The sequence below is a fragment of the Perna viridis genome, chromosome 13 (assembly GCF_037379345.1).
Source record: "Perna viridis isolate PV_CMFRI_1.1 ecotype Kerala chromosome 13, ASM3737934v1, whole genome shotgun sequence".
Lineage (NCBI taxonomy): Eukaryota > Metazoa > Mollusca > Bivalvia > Mytilida > Mytilidae > Perna > Perna viridis.
The window spans coordinates 4,622,904-4,643,215 of NC_142457.1; the positions used below are offsets into that span (position 1 = coordinate 4,622,904).

The 20,312-nt window shown below is 31.5% G+C and overlaps 1 protein-coding gene across 10 annotated transcripts in view; it reads left to right on the forward strand.

The window, feature by feature from the left end:
• The first annotated feature begins 1,046 nt into the window (after window positions 1-1,046).
• Window positions 1,047-20,312, forward strand: part of LOC148599323 (uncharacterized) — a 39,194-nt gene continuing 19,928 nt past the window's right edge. For 3 of the 10 annotated variants that reach the window (XR_015917758.1, XR_015917757.1, XR_015917755.1), the window contains exons 1-10: window positions 1,058-1,393; window positions 1,693-1,811; window positions 2,204-2,376; window positions 3,229-3,357; window positions 4,146-7,018; window positions 7,775-8,083; window positions 8,307-8,422; window positions 8,972-9,158; window positions 10,038-10,178; window positions 10,434-10,725. Coding sequence is in view for 6 of the 10 variants with exons in the window: in XM_088557533.1 (XP_088413659.1) it covers window positions 6,952-7,018; window positions 7,775-8,083; window positions 8,307-8,422; window positions 8,972-9,158; window positions 10,038-10,178; window positions 10,434-10,477 (864 nt within the window). In the remaining 4 variants the exon portion in view is untranslated. Of the gene's footprint in view, window positions 1,394-1,692; window positions 1,812-2,203; window positions 2,377-3,228; window positions 3,358-4,145; window positions 7,019-7,774; window positions 8,084-8,306; window positions 8,423-8,971; window positions 9,222-10,037; window positions 10,179-10,433; window positions 17,786-20,312 lie in introns of those variants that run through there. The other 7 variants (XR_015917756.1, XM_088557539.1, XM_088557533.1 and 4 more) reach the window with 7 other exon arrangements.

Genomic DNA, 20,312 nt, shown 5'->3' on the forward strand with positions numbered 1-20,312 from the left:
GCTACGAGTCAGTTTGCTTGCCTTTCTCGAATTAAGAGTTTTCAAATAAATAATGAGCTTTGGAGTACTTTTACATTAAACAGGGGTGTGGTGTTTTTAAACAATCAGTTAACTATAACGTATTTGTACAATATATACGATTAAAGATAAACTGTATACCCCATTGTTATTAGAATAATGACCTATTATCTGTAAGAGTAATCCAGGGAACCAAGGTTATAGCGGTAATCAAAAGAATGTAATCCAGGGACAAAGATTATACATGGAAAGCAGACATACACAACAAAGAACATAAAGTAACTAAAATCATACATACAAAGTAACAAAAGTAAATGAGCAACTCGGACTCCACTAAAAACTGGGAGCATGGACCATTAAAATAGTTTGTTACACCCAAACAAATAATTGACAATCGACTTCGATCAGTTTTACGTTTCTCGGTAAATTCCACCATTGCCAAAATGTTAGTCACCAGAAATGTACCACGTACAAGTGTAGCCCACATTAACATAGTCAAAATAATCTGCTTTACACCACTTACTTCAGCTATAGGTATGTATAAGAAAATTTAAAATGTAAGTACCGTGCTTAAATTTGCCAAATTGCATGCTTGCAGTATCAACATTGATGGACATTTTTTTCTCTTATTCAAAAACATTAACAATTTTTATTGAGGAATCAGTAAGCTGTTTACTTGCATGTTTAGTTCTTTTTGTTTAGTTTTTTAACAGTATCTTCTTATTGTTATTGTATCGTTACTTTACTTTGTACTTTTGCGTACAAGAAAGACATTTTATGAATAAATGTTAACAAAAATGTTTAGTACTGAACAGTTGTTATTTTGAAATATGAAAATATATAATTGAACTCTCTTTGTCGATAGCTTTAGTTACGCATATTTGAACATCATACAAAGTTCATTTACATGATGTACAAAATGTTAAGTGTTGTCATTCGTGAGGTTCAATTCTTCACCTATTCTTCTGTTCACAAAAGTAAGTATTGATTTACCATTTCAAGTGCAATACATGTGCTAATTGTTTGTTTTAAATGTAATAGTTATAGTATTAACGTTGTATTTTGTTTGCATCTAAGTTACAGTGTCTCTAGCAAGTTCAAGCATACGACTTGGAGAATCATTGTTCTTAAATTGCCAGGTAACGAACATTTCAGAGGAAAGGAATAGACAGTGGGCTGGAGGAATACATAATGATGTTTTGTGTTTGAATGGAGTTGGAAAATGTCCAGTCAAGTACAAAGAGATATATTTCACTTCAAGAAACTTTTCTTTGGAAATTAAAAACCTCACGGTGGAGGATATATTCTTATTCCTGTTCCTACGGGTTTGAATACGACGAAACAAGAATTTCAGTAAATAATGAAAACTTTGCACGTAAGTACCTTGTGCGATTTGATTATATATCAAATTGGAAACAATTGCGCCTTTAAAGTAAAAAATGTTAGATTTTTTTTTCCAAAATAAGAACGTACTTAATAAAGACAATCAAATCATTTGTAATGTCATTTTGTCTATACCTGACAAATCAATCATTTGTAATGTCATTTTGTCTGTATCTGACAAATCAATGGGAACTGTTTTTAGGCGTTTAATTATTCTTGCATGCAGGGCAGCAACCTTTTATGAATTTTACTATATACATGTATACATGAAAACCGTTGTTTTTATTGTAGGTTTTCCCACTTCATTCTTGTCCAGTTTTTATGTAATTGAAAGTTTGACCAATACAACTTTTCTGTATGTAGAAGTAAATTGTGTTTTTCCAAAGCCAATGTGTTTTCTAAAAAGTAAGGTTAGTTTTTATTGGAATAATATTTGAAGTAAATTAGAAGTTGAGCTAAATATAGAATATATTGTTAAGAATTCGTTTATTACAGTTTCATTTTTTGTACACGAAACCATCAGCCGATTTAGTATAATAATAAAATATAAACGTATAAAACACACATACTCTAAAATTATACATTTTAAAAACATATTGACGACATATCCAATTGTAAATCGCAAATTACCCTTACAGGAAATGATATGTAGATACCTTTAATTAAGCTTGTTTTAAAAGATTTCTTTAATTTTAACGTTATTATATGTACTTTATCATTTTGGATATGAAAAATATTATATTGAGATACATTCGGACTTTTATACATCTTATTTTGATCATAATGTATTTGTTTGTTTAAGGATTTCCTATTTGAACTCAAAATCAACAATATTATACAAGAAAATCTTCTGTACAACATATGGGTTACGTTCAGGAACAATTAACAAGTTTTGCAGTATGCCAAACGCAGTTGCATGCAATCTAGGAAGTGAAGTATTTAACATACCAATCAAGAACTCAGAGTGTCATAAAGGTACATTCTTTAACAAAAACTGAGTTTACCATTCTCAGTCATTTTATGACTGATACTGACTGACACATGAACATCCTGTCTAAAACTATCTTTTAGACATTGTCTTGTCTTTTTTTTATCTAATTTCTTATGTTCTGATGTTTATGCGTATAATTTAGTAGTGCGTGAATTCATGTAAAATGTATTATGTCATCTTTAAAAACCGAAATGATTGCAAAGAGAGTTGGTCCTCTTCAAATTCATGTGCAGGAAATTAAAACAAAAGTTGTGCAGGATAGGGCAAATAAAACCACTTGATTTCGTGCACGTCACATATTTCACAAAACCCGAGTTCGGCCTGTTTTTGAAATATTCTTACTTGCTTTGTAAAGTCGACATTTGACAAAAATACTAGGATATGTTAAGACCCTTATAACTTTACGTTTTTTTATGTATCAAATATACTACAAAAGAGCAGTGAAGCAAATAGAGTAATTCCATTTATGGAGCTTTTTATGATATTTTTCTTGTATGGTATTTGTCGTTATTTGAATCATTCGTCTTACATTACACATTACACAGATAAGCTGTGCTGAACTACTATACATCGTGTAAAATGCCTAGCTGGCCAAATTGTTTAGGATGCTGAACTAAGTTCAAGCGGTGTTGCCATAAATGTCACTGTAATACGAGTTCGAGTCTCGCGGAGGGAACGACAGAACATGAAAATGTGACGGTTCTAACATTGTTGGGAATTGAGAAAATTATGACAAACACGTATGATCATTTGTTTTATTATTGATAACAAAATGTTACATTTCTAATTAAATATCTATCACCGTTTTGTTTCATCATTGTATATTGCTGTTTTAGACAAGGAACCCATACCTTCCCACAGGGGTATAACAATTTGGATGATGTCAATTGCTACATGTTGTCTGTTTATCCTCTCACTTTGTTGTCTATGGTTTTATAGAAAGATAATGAGCCAAGAGAATCCTGGTAAGTCAAAACATATCATCTTAAAACATTGAAAGTTGACATAAATTGCCTACATATGTTTTTTCTTAACAATCTTATACCGAATTCTCATTTTTACAAATAGTGGTTTCCTTTTTTTGTTATGTACAAATATTAGTTAGAAATAGACCACGCTTTTTTAACACAAAACTGTTACAGATAGTAGGAAAGTCTTGTTTGAAAAAAAATGAAGGTTTGAGATAAAAACAAAAATGCGACAACAAAGCCAATTATTAGTTAAAATTCCGTTTTTGGTCATTCTGTTCGATGACAACTATGAAGCTTGAGTTATTCCATCCTGAATTCACAAAAAAATCAAAATGGATTCAATTTACAATAACCATGAATAAATGTAGATTATAGTATGCATCAATTCATATGAATATCAAAATTGATTACCGTTGATTTGTATGTTGCCTGATTCTTACAGAAAGGGTTACTTAATTTAAGGTCTCAATCTGCAATTCAAAAGTATTGTGCAACTTCCTATTAATTAAGAGTTTAGATTTGTTAGCACGTCCTTCCGTTACATAAAAAGCTATAGTAAATAAGAAAGAAAACATATACATATAATTTTTATTATTCACAATGAGAGTCTGATGAACACAATCTTAAAAACAATCATTGAATTTAATTTGTACTGAAAATATACAATAGTTTGATAACATATAAGTTTATATTCTCTCAGAAATACTCTGGGATAACACTACTCTGAACATCATTGTAAACATTAAACCATTTATGTGTGAATGACTTATTATTCGTTACAGGGACAAACGTATCAGACATAGCGCAAGAAATTAATGTGTTACTACAAGTGGACACTTACAGGCATGAAGTGTTTCCAGAGCGAGCGACAAGACACTGGAAATCAGCTTCACCATCAGATTAAAGGATCTAGATAAACGTTATTTTTTTTTTAAATTAAAAAAAAAAAATCTTTTAAGTAAGTCGTACTCTACAATAAACCTGTTTTAAAAGGACTAAAATTGCTACTATACGTATTCTATGAGGTTTGTTCGATAATACAGGTTTTAAAATACGCGATTTTTCAACTTCCGATTTATTGGTATTTTCCTTTGTAATTCACGTGATCAGTATCTGACGTCTTTCAACTTAACTATAAAATGCTTTTGACCGACCTGTTAATCGCAACCAAATTTGTTTAACTTTGGCAATATAATTTGTATTAATGTACTTGTCCTGAATTTTGCTAGAAAAGAAATGAATCATCAGAATAGCCAAGAAAATCATATTAGAAATATTTTTTCGGGTGAAATTTGTTAATCTGTTAAAGTCGGCGAATGATAATTTTGATCTACTTTCCCTCACGATTTTTTTGCAAGATACAGATAAATTAGTAATTTGTTAGTTATTTTATGTATTTGTAAATGTTGTAAATGTTTAGACTATTATGAGCATGCGGGATATATTTTAATAAAAATGAAACACTGAGTAAATAATTATACTAAAAGGAGGTACTGTCAAATGTTCAAGCTTGTAAACCACGCCGTTTTCCATATATGGAAAATAAGCCTTTTTTAAGTATTGTAAATGAAAACGATCCTTCAAACACACTCGACAGTAAATAATACTTGTTCTCATTTCAAAACATAAATTAAGCTGTATTGATATACCCGAAGTTCATCGAGCCAAATGAAATTATTGTGATAGATGAAATATAGTTGTAGTTTCGGCAAGGTCTGGCATACCATATGAGCAGTGATATGAACACTCAATACGAAGGAGCTGAAGGGATTTTGCCACAGATGAAAATAAAGTTGACAATTTTGAATAAAAAGACACCACCATTGTCGTAAAGTTTAGTCAATAGTTTTCCTTTACCATCGATTTCTAAGTATAGGTCAAGATATGAGGCTGACATTGAAACAGTGTTTATGGATAGTTAAGTTTAAGAAGAAGACAAGGTAATGAAACCGTTAAAGGTACATTTATTAAAGGAGAAGACCATGTTATTGTGCGAGTCACAAATATCGAAACTTATCTGCCAAATGTTCATGAAAATGAAATTGAAACAAAATAATTTACTTTTCTTATTTAATTAATCGAGATTTATTATTCGGAAATTTGAATTTCCCGCGCCTATGGGCGTCACCAAGATCGGTTGAACTGTTACGTCGGTTATTAAAGTGAAAGTGAACAGGCAATTGATTACGATGTCCGAAGAAATAGCAAATTTCAACCGGAAACTATCGGTAAAAATCAATAAAGTCTGACTATGATCTTCCTTCAGGTAGGAGAGTTCTGCATGATGGCAATGATTTCGAACTTTGCATAGCCTTTAGCATTTTGTAAAAGCGCATTTTGCATTAAAGGTTACTTATGTTTGTTTACGTAGGTATGATTTATCATAAGGGCCTAACTTAATGCAAAAGTGGTCTTTTCCTTTAAAAAGGGGAATTGCAGTACAACCTCTCTACATTGAACCCCTTTAGAATTTGGTCGGTTTGAACAGGTATACGGTCTATCAAGGTTAAAATACATTTAAACTGACAAATTTGGACTTCAAAGTTGTCTGGTGTAGGCATGTTTTCGATTAATTTAGGATTTTATGATACAGCAAATTATATGAGGAGCTTAATCATGATACATGTGATAAGAACTCAGACATACACAGTAAATTATAGTTTAAACCCATATGAAGTTAATCTTTAATAATTCACGCAAGGAAATCGGATCAGTGCATTCAACATTTAGATATTTAAAATTGAGTTGTTATATTTAAATACTACACAATGATGTGTAATGTCCAAACAAGGAACAACAATTTATAGTTATGACTAAGTTCTAGTGAGAAATGTGTAGTAAAGGGAAACTTTTAAAATATTACACAATTATAATTGCTGTATTACATGTATTACATTTAAACAAATTAGGGTATTTCAAAATGTAACGAACCAATTGAAAACCCGATTTATTTAGAGATCACGTAATTTATTTAAATAAATGTATAAAACAACAAATCTTTATATCGACGTAATTCATACGGTATAACTCACACTGAATGGTAAAGTGTAAAGTTTCATGATAATAGTTCTTCATTTTAAAAGCTTTTAATATGGTTCCTAAGAGTTTTAGAATAACAAAACGGAAGTATAATTATCTACTTAAGACACAATTAAATCCCTGAGAAGTAGTGACTACGCATGGTATTACAAAGTCATTGAAAAGGCGAATGAGTATAACATTTCTATGTTTCTCATATTCACAACATGAAATGTACGAAGATTAAGGTACAATCAAAACATGTTCATACGTCGTGAAAACTGCAAATTTAAAATAATACACATTTGCACAGTTTGAATGATATTTTGTTCATTACATGGACAATGAATTTATTATGATTTATGAATGTTATTAATGTAGTAATTATTTAAAACAAAATCAGTCTTTATTCGTTAGAAATAACTTCTGTTCAATTATAGTAAGATATTGTTTACAGAGTATGAACTACATCTTTTTTGTGAAGAATTAAACATTCAAGTAATTAATATATATTTCTGAATATTGAGTAGAAAACAAAATGTTTTTTTTTACAGAACAAAATTTACCCTTATGAAAAGAATTGTATCATTTTATTCAATTGTGGCGATATTTCTGGTTGATATTTCAAATGCTGATGGTATGTTGGTTCATGATAACAAGTTGGCGATTTTGTTTATTGCTTTATTTGTTTATTTAGTGTTTATTTTGTTTACAAATTTATGTTTTAATGATTTGTTTCCCTGTCATGAATCCTAATATTGAAAACGTAATCAAGGGAACCCAGGTTATAGCGGTAATCAAAAGCATGTTATCCAGGGACAAAGATCAGACATGGAAAACAGACATAAACAACAAAGAACATAAAGTAACTAAAAGCATACATACAAAGTAACAAAAGTAAATGAGCAGCTCGGACTCCACTAAAAACTGGGAGCACGGACCAGGTGCACCGGTAGGGTAAGCGTCCTCTGCTTTTCTAGAAACACCAGCCGAGTTCTCATAAAAAGTCAAGTCCGGAATAGACAAACGAGTCTCATAATTGTTCCCCTTGGTATGCCGACCGTTTGTTGAAAAACACGTCCACCACACTGGACAAATATGATTAAAAATTCCAGCATTTTGTAAACATCTTCCTCTGTATATTTGGAAGATGATTTGGAATTATTTCTTACAATGTTTGAGGAATCTCTACCAAGAACTACATATTTGTATCTAGGTGTACCATTGAATGTTCTTTAGCCACACAGTATCCAAAATAAAACAGGAAAACCAATAAATGAAAGAAGTTTATATAATGATAGTTAGAAATACCTCTGTGTTAAGTAGACATTGTTTTTATATACGTTAAATCGTTACACATATAATCATATTTGGTGTATCACATCTTTAATAGTTCGACTATCAGTAGACAAGTATGAGATTGAAATCGGTAAATCATTTAAACTGAGATGTGAAATAACTGAGCCACAGAGAAGGAGAAGCCGACAGTGGATAGGTGGTCAGGACAATGGTCTTCTATGCTTCAACGGTATCGTATCAGATCCTCAAAAGTACAAAGAGACGCTAGAAAAAGATAATACGTACATATTAGAGATTTTGAATGTAAGGGAATCTGATCTGGAGTGTCCGTATGCCTGTCGTTATGGCTTTACATCAGATGAACTAGTTTTGAGTGTTATGAATGGGTATTTTGACCTTATATGTAAGTGTTTCATTTAATCGTGATTATAGGCAAAAGTTTCTATACTTGTTTTATCAACACATTTGCCCCAGCTTAATTATACTATATATGTAACGCTCGATGTTTTATCTGAATTCAAAAGTTCAAACATGTGTATACAGATAAAAATGTATAGTACTACAGTCCTAGAAATATCATTGTTAAGATAATAGAATTGATCTTTACATTTTGTCTTATGTTTCAGCCATCCCGTCTGGCAATAGTGCTGTGATAAACTATGGCCACACCAATGGTAGTTATATCGTAAATTTAAAATTATCTCAGGTATCCCCTGTACCAACGTGTAGTATTAATGTTAAGGTATAATATATTTATATCAAAGTCATGACATGATTTTTTGTCACTGAAGCCATTAATATATCAAGCATTAAAAGCATTCTATACCGTCTGTCACGTAGACCTTACCAACCTCTTTCACCAATGACCTTTTCGGTCATAGAAAAAATAATAGCTGACTTCTTGCTCAGCACTATAATGTATAAAATAGACACAAAAAAAAACTAATCTATCATTTACAGTTTTTTTTGAATATTCCGAAATATATGAATACATCATATGTTTATTATCGTATGTGTTGATCCTATTTTTCGAAATTTGATTGTAATTGAAAGAATACAACATAATAACAATTGCAAACATACACATCTGAATGCAAATCGAGAGGGCTTTTGAAAATTCCGATAGAATGCGCTGGTTAAATATATTACAATGTATGCCATATATAAGTCATATGACCGAAAACATAAAAAAGCAGTTCTACTGATATATGATTATTTATAGATAGCGGGGTATACTAATACAAAACATATCACTTGTGTTAGAGAGATTTATGAGTTTTATTTTTGACAGAAAAATAGTGAAGTACATCTGGTCAAGCAAAGTGAAATCAAGATTGGTCTGTTGTATAATGCTTCTTATGGCATTCAGTCACAACTAATCCTACATGAATGCAAAGAGCCTTTGCGGATAGAATGTTCCAGTGGGAATCATACAGTTGACTTTGATTTTCCTACAAATATTTCTGCAGAATGTAATAGTAAGGCTAAAATAAATTATAAAATAGATGTAGGGTGCAGACCTAAAAGAGAACAATGAAGAGGTAGACTTATGTGTATTCATACGCATACAAATAGCAAAAATGAATGTTATTATTCAATTCTTAAAACACAAATTTTGCAATTAAAAAGTAAACAACAACAACCAAATTTTGTTGTTTTCCCCCATCTACATGTAATTCAAGCAGTAAGATATGCAAAATCCTTTCAGAGTTATCCCGCTTGATCCACACAACTTTATCATAAATAAAAAAGTCAAGTTGTTTGACAATTTGAAACAAAAACAAAGCAAACATCGTACCATGAATAATTTCGTTACCGAATTAGGAAATATCGATTTAGAAATTTAACCCTAGTTGATTTTTAATCTACAATTTTCGAATCATTCGGCTAAAGATCTTGCTAAATGCCGAATGCCTGAATAATGTCGTATGTCCATGTATATAAAAATGCATTCAAAATTGAAATGCAGTCAATAGAATTCTCGGGTATAAGATAATTTACTTTGTAATCGAAACGAATATTTTGTCAGTGTACTTCCTTCATGATCTATTTTACATTGAAAATATACCAAACCTTGATTTTTATTGAAAAGTCTGATGCTTTTTGGCTTGATCGATTCTGTAGCACAATAACACTTAATATAATTACAAAAAAAAGAACAGGGAACGAAACTTAAACTGATGTAGGTGGATTCGGAGGAAAACGTCTGATGTGAATGAGATGTATAACCAAAAACAAAATTACATGAACAGGACGTTTGTGACATTGGTTTTACAAAAAATGACAATGTTAATAATCTACTTATAGTTTCTATTGTTTACATGTTTTAATCGTATTATTGACAATTATGGTTTTAGAATCAACTGAACACAAAACTCAAGAAACAATTACTATAGTTGTGAGTATAGTGGGAATAATTGTCTTCATTGGAGGAATGTCAGCGATTTGTTTACATCATTTCAGGAGAAAACAGAAAAAAAATACTGAACGTTGTAATTGTAAGTTTGTCATCATATTCCTTCTAACAATTATGTCAGTATTAAATGTTTCTATATATTTATTAAATTTATTGAAATTTCCATTATGTAGCTCAAATACAAATGTGTTATATGTTTTTTTCCGGAAAATATGTATTTCTCCCTCAGTTCCTAATTGTTTTTTCACAGTTTAGTTTACACCGATAATTTTTTAAAGTTATGCTTGTTATGAACTGTCATCCTTCAATGCATTTAATCAATGTTTATTTTCTTCAGATGTACCCGAGAAAGACCCATGCTTGCAGATAGCCATGCATTAGCAGAACTTAAACATAATTGTAATGCTAACCACATGATTGGAGACTTATCTGGTCTGTTGTTTTAATATGCACATCAATGAAGAATGTGCGCTTCGTTGGACATTAAATAATATTATTATCGGTGTAAACTAAACTGTGAAAAAACAATTAGGAACTGAGGGAGAAATACATATTTTCCGGAAAAAAGGCAGGTCACTTACATAACAGCATCATGTACAAGTATATAGAGAGACTACATCGATGAAAAGGTATTAAATGTATGAACTAAGTTTAACATGAACGTAGTAAGTACAGGAAAATCATTATCAAAATCAATATTGTGGAGAAATGATTTATAATCAGGATTTTGTATGGCATCTAATGTAAGTGGGAAACACATTTTGTATCAAATAACAATCATCAGAAATTCCGTACACCGCTGACGTATACCATTGATTTATCTTTTTCAAGGGATCTTTTGTTAGGTGGAAATTTGCCAATTAATAACTTTATATTACTGTTTTTATGCATACACACACGATGTTCATTGTAGCAAGATTGATCATAAAACATAACTTTAAGAAAACAACATTTGTTCATATAACAGAATTTTACTAGAGAAAAAACATTATGTTATGATTAGTTAAAATATGTTTCTTGGACCATATGATAAATGAACATTTAATCGTTTTCAACAAAAGAGATCTATATAGTCCATTTCGTAGATTTATGAAACACACTACCTTATTTAACTTTCAAATCTTTTCACATTATTGTCATCTAAATGGCGATAATACACTAATGAAACCGACTTATTTAGATAGCGAATGCTCGATTCACACCCAACATATATAATGCATGTGATGTAAGACATTCCAAGTGATTTAGATATTGTCAACGAAATTATTTATGTTTTGTAGAGAGGGAAAGTGTACTTTTGTCAACTTTTGAACGTTGAACGAATTTATGCTACGATTCCAGACGAAAAAAAAACAAAAAAAAAAAAAACACACGTCTGTTTTCAAACCGTAATATGTATATTTTGTTTTGACGTTATATTTCCCATTGGAATACATTGTGAAGTTTACCGATTTAGTTTGTACCTTTCTAAGGGCCAAACTGATGTCAAATTTGTCCAAACCCAGTAATAAATTTAGTAACAATGAATTGATAGTCTTTTAATGATTCTTGATCAAGTTTTTTGTACCTTAAAATGAACTTCGAAGACTTTAATTCGAAATATGGTTCTGAATGCCTCGTTTTCTATTGATATATTATCTGTGGTGTGCATATATGAATCCTTAAGTAATATTCCATATATTCTAATATTTGTTAATATTGGAAAACTGTAAACTAACAATCTCAGCAAACCACTCATTCCAAATATTCCATACTGTGATTCTGCTCACAGGCATGATTTTCGGTTTATCTTAAGAGCAGAAATGAAATAGTTCATGACTCTGAGTATATGAAATTACATTTTGTAGTTCCAATTACCGTATGTTTTAACGTATTCACTTTATTGACTTGTTAGTCACAGGCAAATCATTTGAAAAGTCGATCTCAATCAGTGAACTATACAACAGTATTTATTAAATTGCTGGAACTTTTATTCTGACTACTTAATTTTTTTTAAGCCATGCTATCATTTTTAGCAGAAAGAAAGGTAAGTATACTGGAACGAACAAGTAAATACCAAATTAACATACGGATGGTTTTATTGCAAGGGTCAACCACTTAAAAAAAAAAACGTAAAAAATGTAAAAAATATAAATCAAAATGACTGCATAGTTTAAGTACAAAGTATTTACCTCTGATTTTTACTAATCACTCTCCAGAACGGTTTGTTTGACCCTTTTCATTAGGCAAACCATTAGATACACTGCATTGATAATAGCCACTGCATTTTAAGGCGTCTGTACCATCGTCCTTAAGACATTACGACATTCTGAGCCTTTCAAAGTCCTGATAAATTATCTTGATTCTGAGTAATGATCCCAACTTAAAAACGAAAAAAGTTATTAGGAATTCCATTTGGCACACACTCCAGAATGTTCTCTCTGCTATTAAGTTACATTGGTCTGAAACTAAAACAAAACTGTTACAAAATAGTTTAACATTGTATACATAAAAATAATAATAAGGATATCCGAAAAACTATCACTAAACTTGCAAAGCATGCATTTATGCGGTTTTAGATTGAAACTTTAATTTCTCTCTAATTTTACCACCAGAGATATCTATATTAGACCCACTCTAAAAGAATATTTCAGGAACTTTAACTATGGGCCCCTTTCCCAAATATGAAAACCTGGGTCCATCCCTGGAATAGCATATTATTTGGTTTGAATTAATAAGATCTCAATTAAAAGCACTTGATGTCTTACCTCTTATCAGTACCAGTTATTCATTTCTATCTACATGTATTCACATTACTACACCAGTCGTTGACTTTCGATATTCAAGTTGTCTAGAAATGTTGGACGTATAAAAAGCCATTTGATGTTGGGAGAATTTCTTTGTGTTGTGATGAAATGGTTTGTTCCCTATTACTCACATAAGCCACAGAAAACATTCGTATATCATACTTAATCAGCCGGAAGTCTGGGGGACCTTGATAGTCACAATTAAATCAAAGTGACGAGCTATATAGTATTCGTGTTTGTACCTCGGATAGTTTCAAGTGTACCATGTAAACACTCTAGAACTTGAATAAAACACAAACTTGTGCACTGTATCGTTGCCACGTGAACTTTTCCGTATTATTTTAAAGACTGAATTAGTGTCATTTATACTGAGCATCATGGTGAAATTAAATGAATGGGTTTAATGTTAATATACTAATACAACAAATCTGCTTTTAGATGCGTTGATCCCGGTTTCTTGTGTATAACTTATCCCTTTTTTATTCTAAAGTAAATTTTCAAACATACGACATAATTTGATTCAGTACAAAAGTACTTTGATTTCAATAAGAACTTAATTATTACCCATTTCTACCTTCATGATTTAATGAGTTTGTATTGAACATTAGGTATTTAAATAAGTGAACATTTATTTCAACATATTGAAGAAATACGCCAGATATGCATTTATATCCTATATCGTAGTTATTCTATAACGAGATCCGACATTAGAAACTGATCACCTGTGCGCTTGGCAAAATATGGAAGAACGAAGTTATGCCACCTTGATGCATAAAAGTAAAAAATCCAGGGTAATAAGCCCTACAGATTAACTCCTTCTTCATATTTCAATAATCCTCGATAATCATGATAATATGACAATCAAAAAACTGTTATGCATACGGATATTAACCAGGTATTGCAGAACAAATTGAACAATGGGAAAGTCAAAATTTTCGACTTGTTCAATGCATTTTATCCAAAAAAAAAAAAAAATAAATAAAGCATGTTAATAATCGTAGGCATAGCACTTTTAAAAATACGTTTAACGCCTTTTAAGGTATTGGTTATATGGATCTGTTGGGATTATCACGCAGGACGGAAATTCAAATTTCATGGTGCCGTCATGACAATGTGTAAAACTCAAACCTATCGGGGAACACTTTATTGCCCTGATGAGCAAAATGTTTAGGAATTCGTCTGAACTGAACGTTCCATTTATCAAATGTCATTGCTCTAGTTCACTCCAAATTGATACTAACTCAGACAAGATGTGTTTGACAATAGTCCAAAAACCTGTTTAATATCGCTACATATAAATTACCTTTACTTACAACACATGAATAAACATTTCAATACCTAAGCCACTTACTCTGCCATATGACCAAAGGGGAATAATTCAAAGAGAAAACGACTGAAAAGTAAAAAAGTATGATGTATCCATCAGCACCATGAAAACCGATTTATTCAACGGGTCATAGTTCATCTTTCCTCGTCTATCTACCCCGGACTTGACTTTTTATGAGCAACTTGGCGGTTTCTAGAAAAGCAGAGGACGCTTACCCTACCGGTGTACCTGGTCCATGCTTCCAGTTTTTAGTGGAGTTCGAGTTGCTCATTTACTTTTGTAACTCTGTATGTATGATTGTAGTTACTTTATGTTCTTTGTTGTGTATGTCTGTTTTCCATGTCTGGTCTATGTCCCTGGATTACATTCGTTTGATTTCCGCTATAACCTTGGTTCCCTTGATTACTCTTTTAAACAATAATAAGTTTATTCTTGGAGAAAACAATCCAAACAGTCATACCTAAATGACAATCATGCTTATACCTAAGGCACAAACATATCAACTTTCATTGAATTCTGTCAAGTCGTGTTTGAGTTGAAATTAAAGCCATTGAAAATAGCAAATAAAAACAAGGGCACTGAGATTTTAAATCATGTCTTTGTTGTGTATATAGTACTAAGCGAGTATGTTGGGTTGCCAAGTGAACTGTCAACAACTATTTTTAAAATAGACAGTCGCTATTGTGTTTCGTACGGAAACACTATAGTGCTAGGAAGTATATCTTCTGGAACGACGATGATATTATCAAATCAATATATCTTTACCTCGGGATCGTTAAACATGGGGTTGACTTTTTGACGTGCTGATGTGGAGAATTCAAAAAATAGTATATAAGAAGTGATTAGAATTATCAAAAGAGATATTGTTCCGACCTATTATATTACTTTCTCTAGCGTATTGCATTGCATGTTCGACAACTGCATCAATCTTAGTTGTGTTGCTTTGATAAATTAAAGTCACACTTATACAAATAGACATAAATTTGTAATTTGCCTAAATAAGTGGTTGTAAAAATAGTAAAGAGTTGTTTGGTTTACAACGGGAGTATATTATTCAAACTTATATTGACTTAACAGTTTTCCATTAGTGTCTGTCATTTTATGTTTATCAGAGTATGCGGATAATAACAAATATTTTACAGTGTTTTCCCTATAGTTCCCATTAAATATGAATCTTTATACTGCTTGAAATATTATGTGCTTATGTATGCCTATTCCAAAGTTACATTGTTCTTTGAATTGTAAAAAAGTCTGTTGACCTTTGATTATATGCATTGCCAATACTTATTGGAATCTCAAGATTTGCAATGTATTTGAGACCCAAATCAGGCGTGAATTGTAAAATTAATTTACTAATCATATTTTGTTAAGATGCACAATCTTAACATGCCTTGTAAGATTTCCTGATAATATTTTTTACACATGTAGTAATTAACAAAAGATTTTGATAAAGACGACTAATACAAAGGAAAGCAGGCGTGGAACCAAGGGCGGGAATGCCCCCTTTAAATTTGGGTGGGGGAATAATTGTGCACGAAATGTAGGTTTTTCTCAAAATATACCACCACAAAAATGTTCTTGCCTTACTTCGCGCGGTATTTGCTTCATTTAACGCCACCTAACCTGGAAAATCCCGAAACCGCCATAAGAAGGCCTTTAGTTCCCCATGGAATTTATTCTATCTTTTAAATTCTGTTTATCAAAGATTTTCCAAAAAAGGTATAACACTAATATATCTACCTGAACACTGTAACCCCGTCTAAGAAACGGAGGCAGACCCACCTATATATTGATTCGGTGCAAAATGTATTCGAAAATGAGCAATTTATGGCCTAAAACCCCCGTTTTCCATTTTCAAGATCCATGATATTTAGTCTAAATCACATGATGAAAGGTTTCTCGTTGAAAAACATGCACAGCATGTCTAAATTTGGACTCTATATGATAAGCAGTTTTGTATTACTAACACAATAATTTTAGTGTACATACAGTAAAACGTGTCTCAACCAAATACTAAGCACTACGAAAATGTGTTTAAACCAAACAGTCCCTGTCCATCATTCAAAGTACTTTAAACCTAGATAAACCAATCTAAAGTCCGAATTATTTTCTTATAGGCAATTCAACACACATCTGAAGTCACTTCTGATTGTTCAAGAGTAAATTTGAAAGCAATATGCAGTGTTATGTTGGAGGAAAGTTATCATGTGTGTTATTTTGTCCTGTCTAAATATTACGTATTAATTGACTGTTTGCAGATTAATAAAATAGAACTGTAATCTGCTTCAAGGATGTATGAACTGCAGATAGAAAGTAAAAATTCAAGTACACATTCAATAAACTTAGTATCGCGCAATTCTTACATTGAATGAATCGCATGTATTTTCTTGTATGTTGAACACTTAAGCTTTGAATAACTAAAAAAAAGAAGTTTCATATACCGCATATTTGTTAAACCATAAACCTAGTAATACTGCAGTAATGCTCATTTTACTGTTTGTCCATGAGAAATGATATGGTTCATAAGTCCAAACACCTGACATTAACAAACCAATCACACACCATTACGACTTGCTTCAGTAATACATGAAAGTTCAATTTTAAACGGAATCGTATACGTGTAAGGCAATAAATGGCTTCGATAATGGATCTGAAGAAGCAGTTATTCTCGTGCTTTGTTAGTAACTAAGTCAAAACTATATTTTACTGTTGCAGTTGCTGTTATTTTTGTCTGTCAAGAACAATAACTTAACAACAACATATTTCTTTAAGATCATTTTAAAAATGATTTTTAAACGTATATTATTAATAGTTGAAAGCTAAATACGACGAAAGTCGTTATTTTATTTTCTTTCTTCGTCAGTAACTCTTACAATTGCCGTCAAAAGGAGACTTTTGTAGAGCTGTTCATGCCAAAAAAGGAATGTCAACTTATTTATCAGTATCTTTTTTTTCATTTTTGAGATACATAAAGAAGTTAATGACTTGATAAATTGGTCTGAAAACAACACCGATGAATATCTTGTAACCTCATTTCCAAAGCATTTCATATGGTTAATATAGATATCCCAGATACCTCCATGTTTCAAGAAAAAAATATGGCATAACACGGCATATACAATATACGTAAAAAAGAACCGAATACAAAGACGTCATTTCAAGAAATCAGGAATTGGGACGCAATTCTAACGAAATCTATTCTAATAGTAATGATCTGCTGAACCAACATATGTCCACCTCTGATCATTACATCAAATTACAAATATGATGTGAGGTCCTCAGTTAATTGGAAGAAATCACGCAATACATAATTTTGAATATTAATACTGTAAAATGTTATGATTTTGTAGCCCTTTAGAAACTGAAATCAGTACAGCAATAAAGAACGTGTAGTTTAAATTGTGAAACATATACGTTACATGTACGTATTGACACCATTATAAATGTTTAAAAGCATAACCAATACCTCTGTGAAATAACATTATGACATATTTTGTTTTATTAACTGCTAAAATGGGCTTAGTACAAATTTGGTTACAAGAACTTTTTACAATAAACATCAATTTTAATATCTGATATTTCGATTTATTGAGAATATATGCCTCTACGCAACAGTTGCAGTGTTGATCAAACGTTGAAAAACCCTTTTCAAGAAAAATAGAATGTGCCTTAACTTAACATCACATTACATACAAACAGCAAACATATTGTTTGCATAGTGACACGTTTTTTTTTTTTTTGTTTTTTGTTTTGATTCTTTTTTGTTTTTGTTTTTTTTTGTCCTGAAGTGAAGATAAATAAGGACTGAGGAAATTATATCTGGCTTGAAATTACGGCTTATAACATACAGTCCATTGTCAACTGGCCATATTTTTTTTATACTATTACCCCCTTTCGTATCTTTTTATATTGCATTTACTTTTTGCTTAGTTAAATTAGTTAATTAAAAAGTTTGTTTATTTTGCTATGCATCTGTCTCACTTCAAAAATTTGATTGGGATCATCATGAACTCCCGTGTCATGTGTTTCTTTCCTTTTCTGTTTACACCAGACGTGTCATTTAATCAGTAATTCGGAGTGTGTTTCAAGAAAAGCAGAGGATGCGTAGTCTACCAGTGCACCTGGTCCATGCTCCCAGTTTTTTGTGGAGTCTGGATTGCTCAATTACTTTTGTATCTTTGCACGTGCAATTTAAGCTATTTAATGGTCTTTGTAGTGTGTGTTTGCTAATCTGTATAAACTTTATCCTTGAAATATTTTTTTTTAATCATTTTTGCTCGAATCTCGGTTACATTGATTAGTATGAGACTGTTAATTCAATCCGACGTACGTTACCACCGCACTGTCTCTATTCGATATAAAACATTCTCGTTTATTCCTTAACCTAATTGTTTAGACAATAGAAAATTAAAAAAAAAACTTTCAAAACAAATCTAAATATATTAGTAATAACACGCCAATAGGATAACATTTCACATTTTAAAGTTTGGTGCGTATATGATGTAATTCATACAAAAGGCTTTTTAAATTATGTGGTTTATTGTATCGATGGCTGGATTTAAAACCTCTTTTTTTGTTCGTGTTAAGTGTTAAGGAAGTAATAGTAGTGATAAATAAGTAGATACTTCGTTAAATACAAACCAAACTCTGTCAAGTGCAGTTATTTATATACATAGATCTATTGGATTAATCTTAACCAACGGAACAAATAAGCATTGTTTTTATCACATTTACATGGCGGGTACATTTTAGTGTATATTAGTCAACATAAACAACGAATTATAATTGGTCGTTTGATGAAAATTTTCTTGATAACCAACCCAGTTAATTTTTACGAAAATGGAGATATTTTTGGCATTTCCTATCCTTCCTTGTATGTTTCAATTTTAGTTTATCCTATTATCGTTGTTTTATTAAAAACACCATTGCATTGGCTTTTTTTACAATTAGTTTAATGTTTGGTCATATTGGTGACTCTTATTTCCTTTACAATATCATTCTAGGTACATTTTTTACTTCGAATTGCAAACGTTTGAGACCCACTTACATGTTTAGAGATTAAAATAATAAGTATTTATACCCGATATTTAACAGACATATATTCGTTGTTTCTTTGAGATATTTACTAACTATGCAAAAGGGACACAATAGGCATACGATAGTCTTGATTTTTGGATTTTTGTTAACGGTACAACGAATGGTAGTATTTCGAGCTGCTGGTTGTGGTGGTGTGTGTGTAATGAAGTGACTTTCACTCCGAAGGGTTCTTTTAATACCAACAACTGATCCTTCAATTGGCGTTAAAATTAACAAATTAAAATTTTGTCAATTGCCTCTCCATTCTGATTCAAGGGCGGATCATAATTTGGTACTACCATCTTGACGTGAACTCCAAATCTGGGAAAATAGCACTATTCCCTTTGAAAATAACGAATATATATATATATCTCAGAATGTGAAGACTCTATTCGCTACACTGCTCCATCGGATCAAATTGATACAGGGTAGATAACGTAAACTTATAGGTGGGTCGGAAAAATTTCCAACGATGTTAGAACTGTCAAATTTGCGAAGCAAACTTTTGGTCATTCCCTCCGCGGGACTCGAACTCGTACCACTGTGACACCTATGGCAACACCGCCTGCACTAAGTCCAGCGCCCTAGACCACTCGGCCAGCTAGGCTATATAAAAATATAGCTTTCGCTGGCCGGGTATATATATATATATATATATATATAACGTCTCAGAATGTGACGACTCTATTCGCTACACTGCTTCATCGGATCAAATTGGTACAGGGAAGATATGTAAACATATAGAAAGGTCTGTAAAATTCCCAACGATGTTACAACTGTCTAATTTGCGATGCAAATTTTTGGTCGTTCACTCTCACCATTTACACTTCACTCCACGAACAATCTGTGAACGAAGCAATATTCGCACCATTGAATTAACAGCTTTCCAATTATTGTATATCATTGTGCTGTTATGTTTTATGTTTGGGCTGCGGATGATTGTAAATATTTTACCGTGTTTTTTTATCTACACCTCCAATTAAAAATGAAAAATTATACTGATTTGACTTCATTGTTTATGTACCAT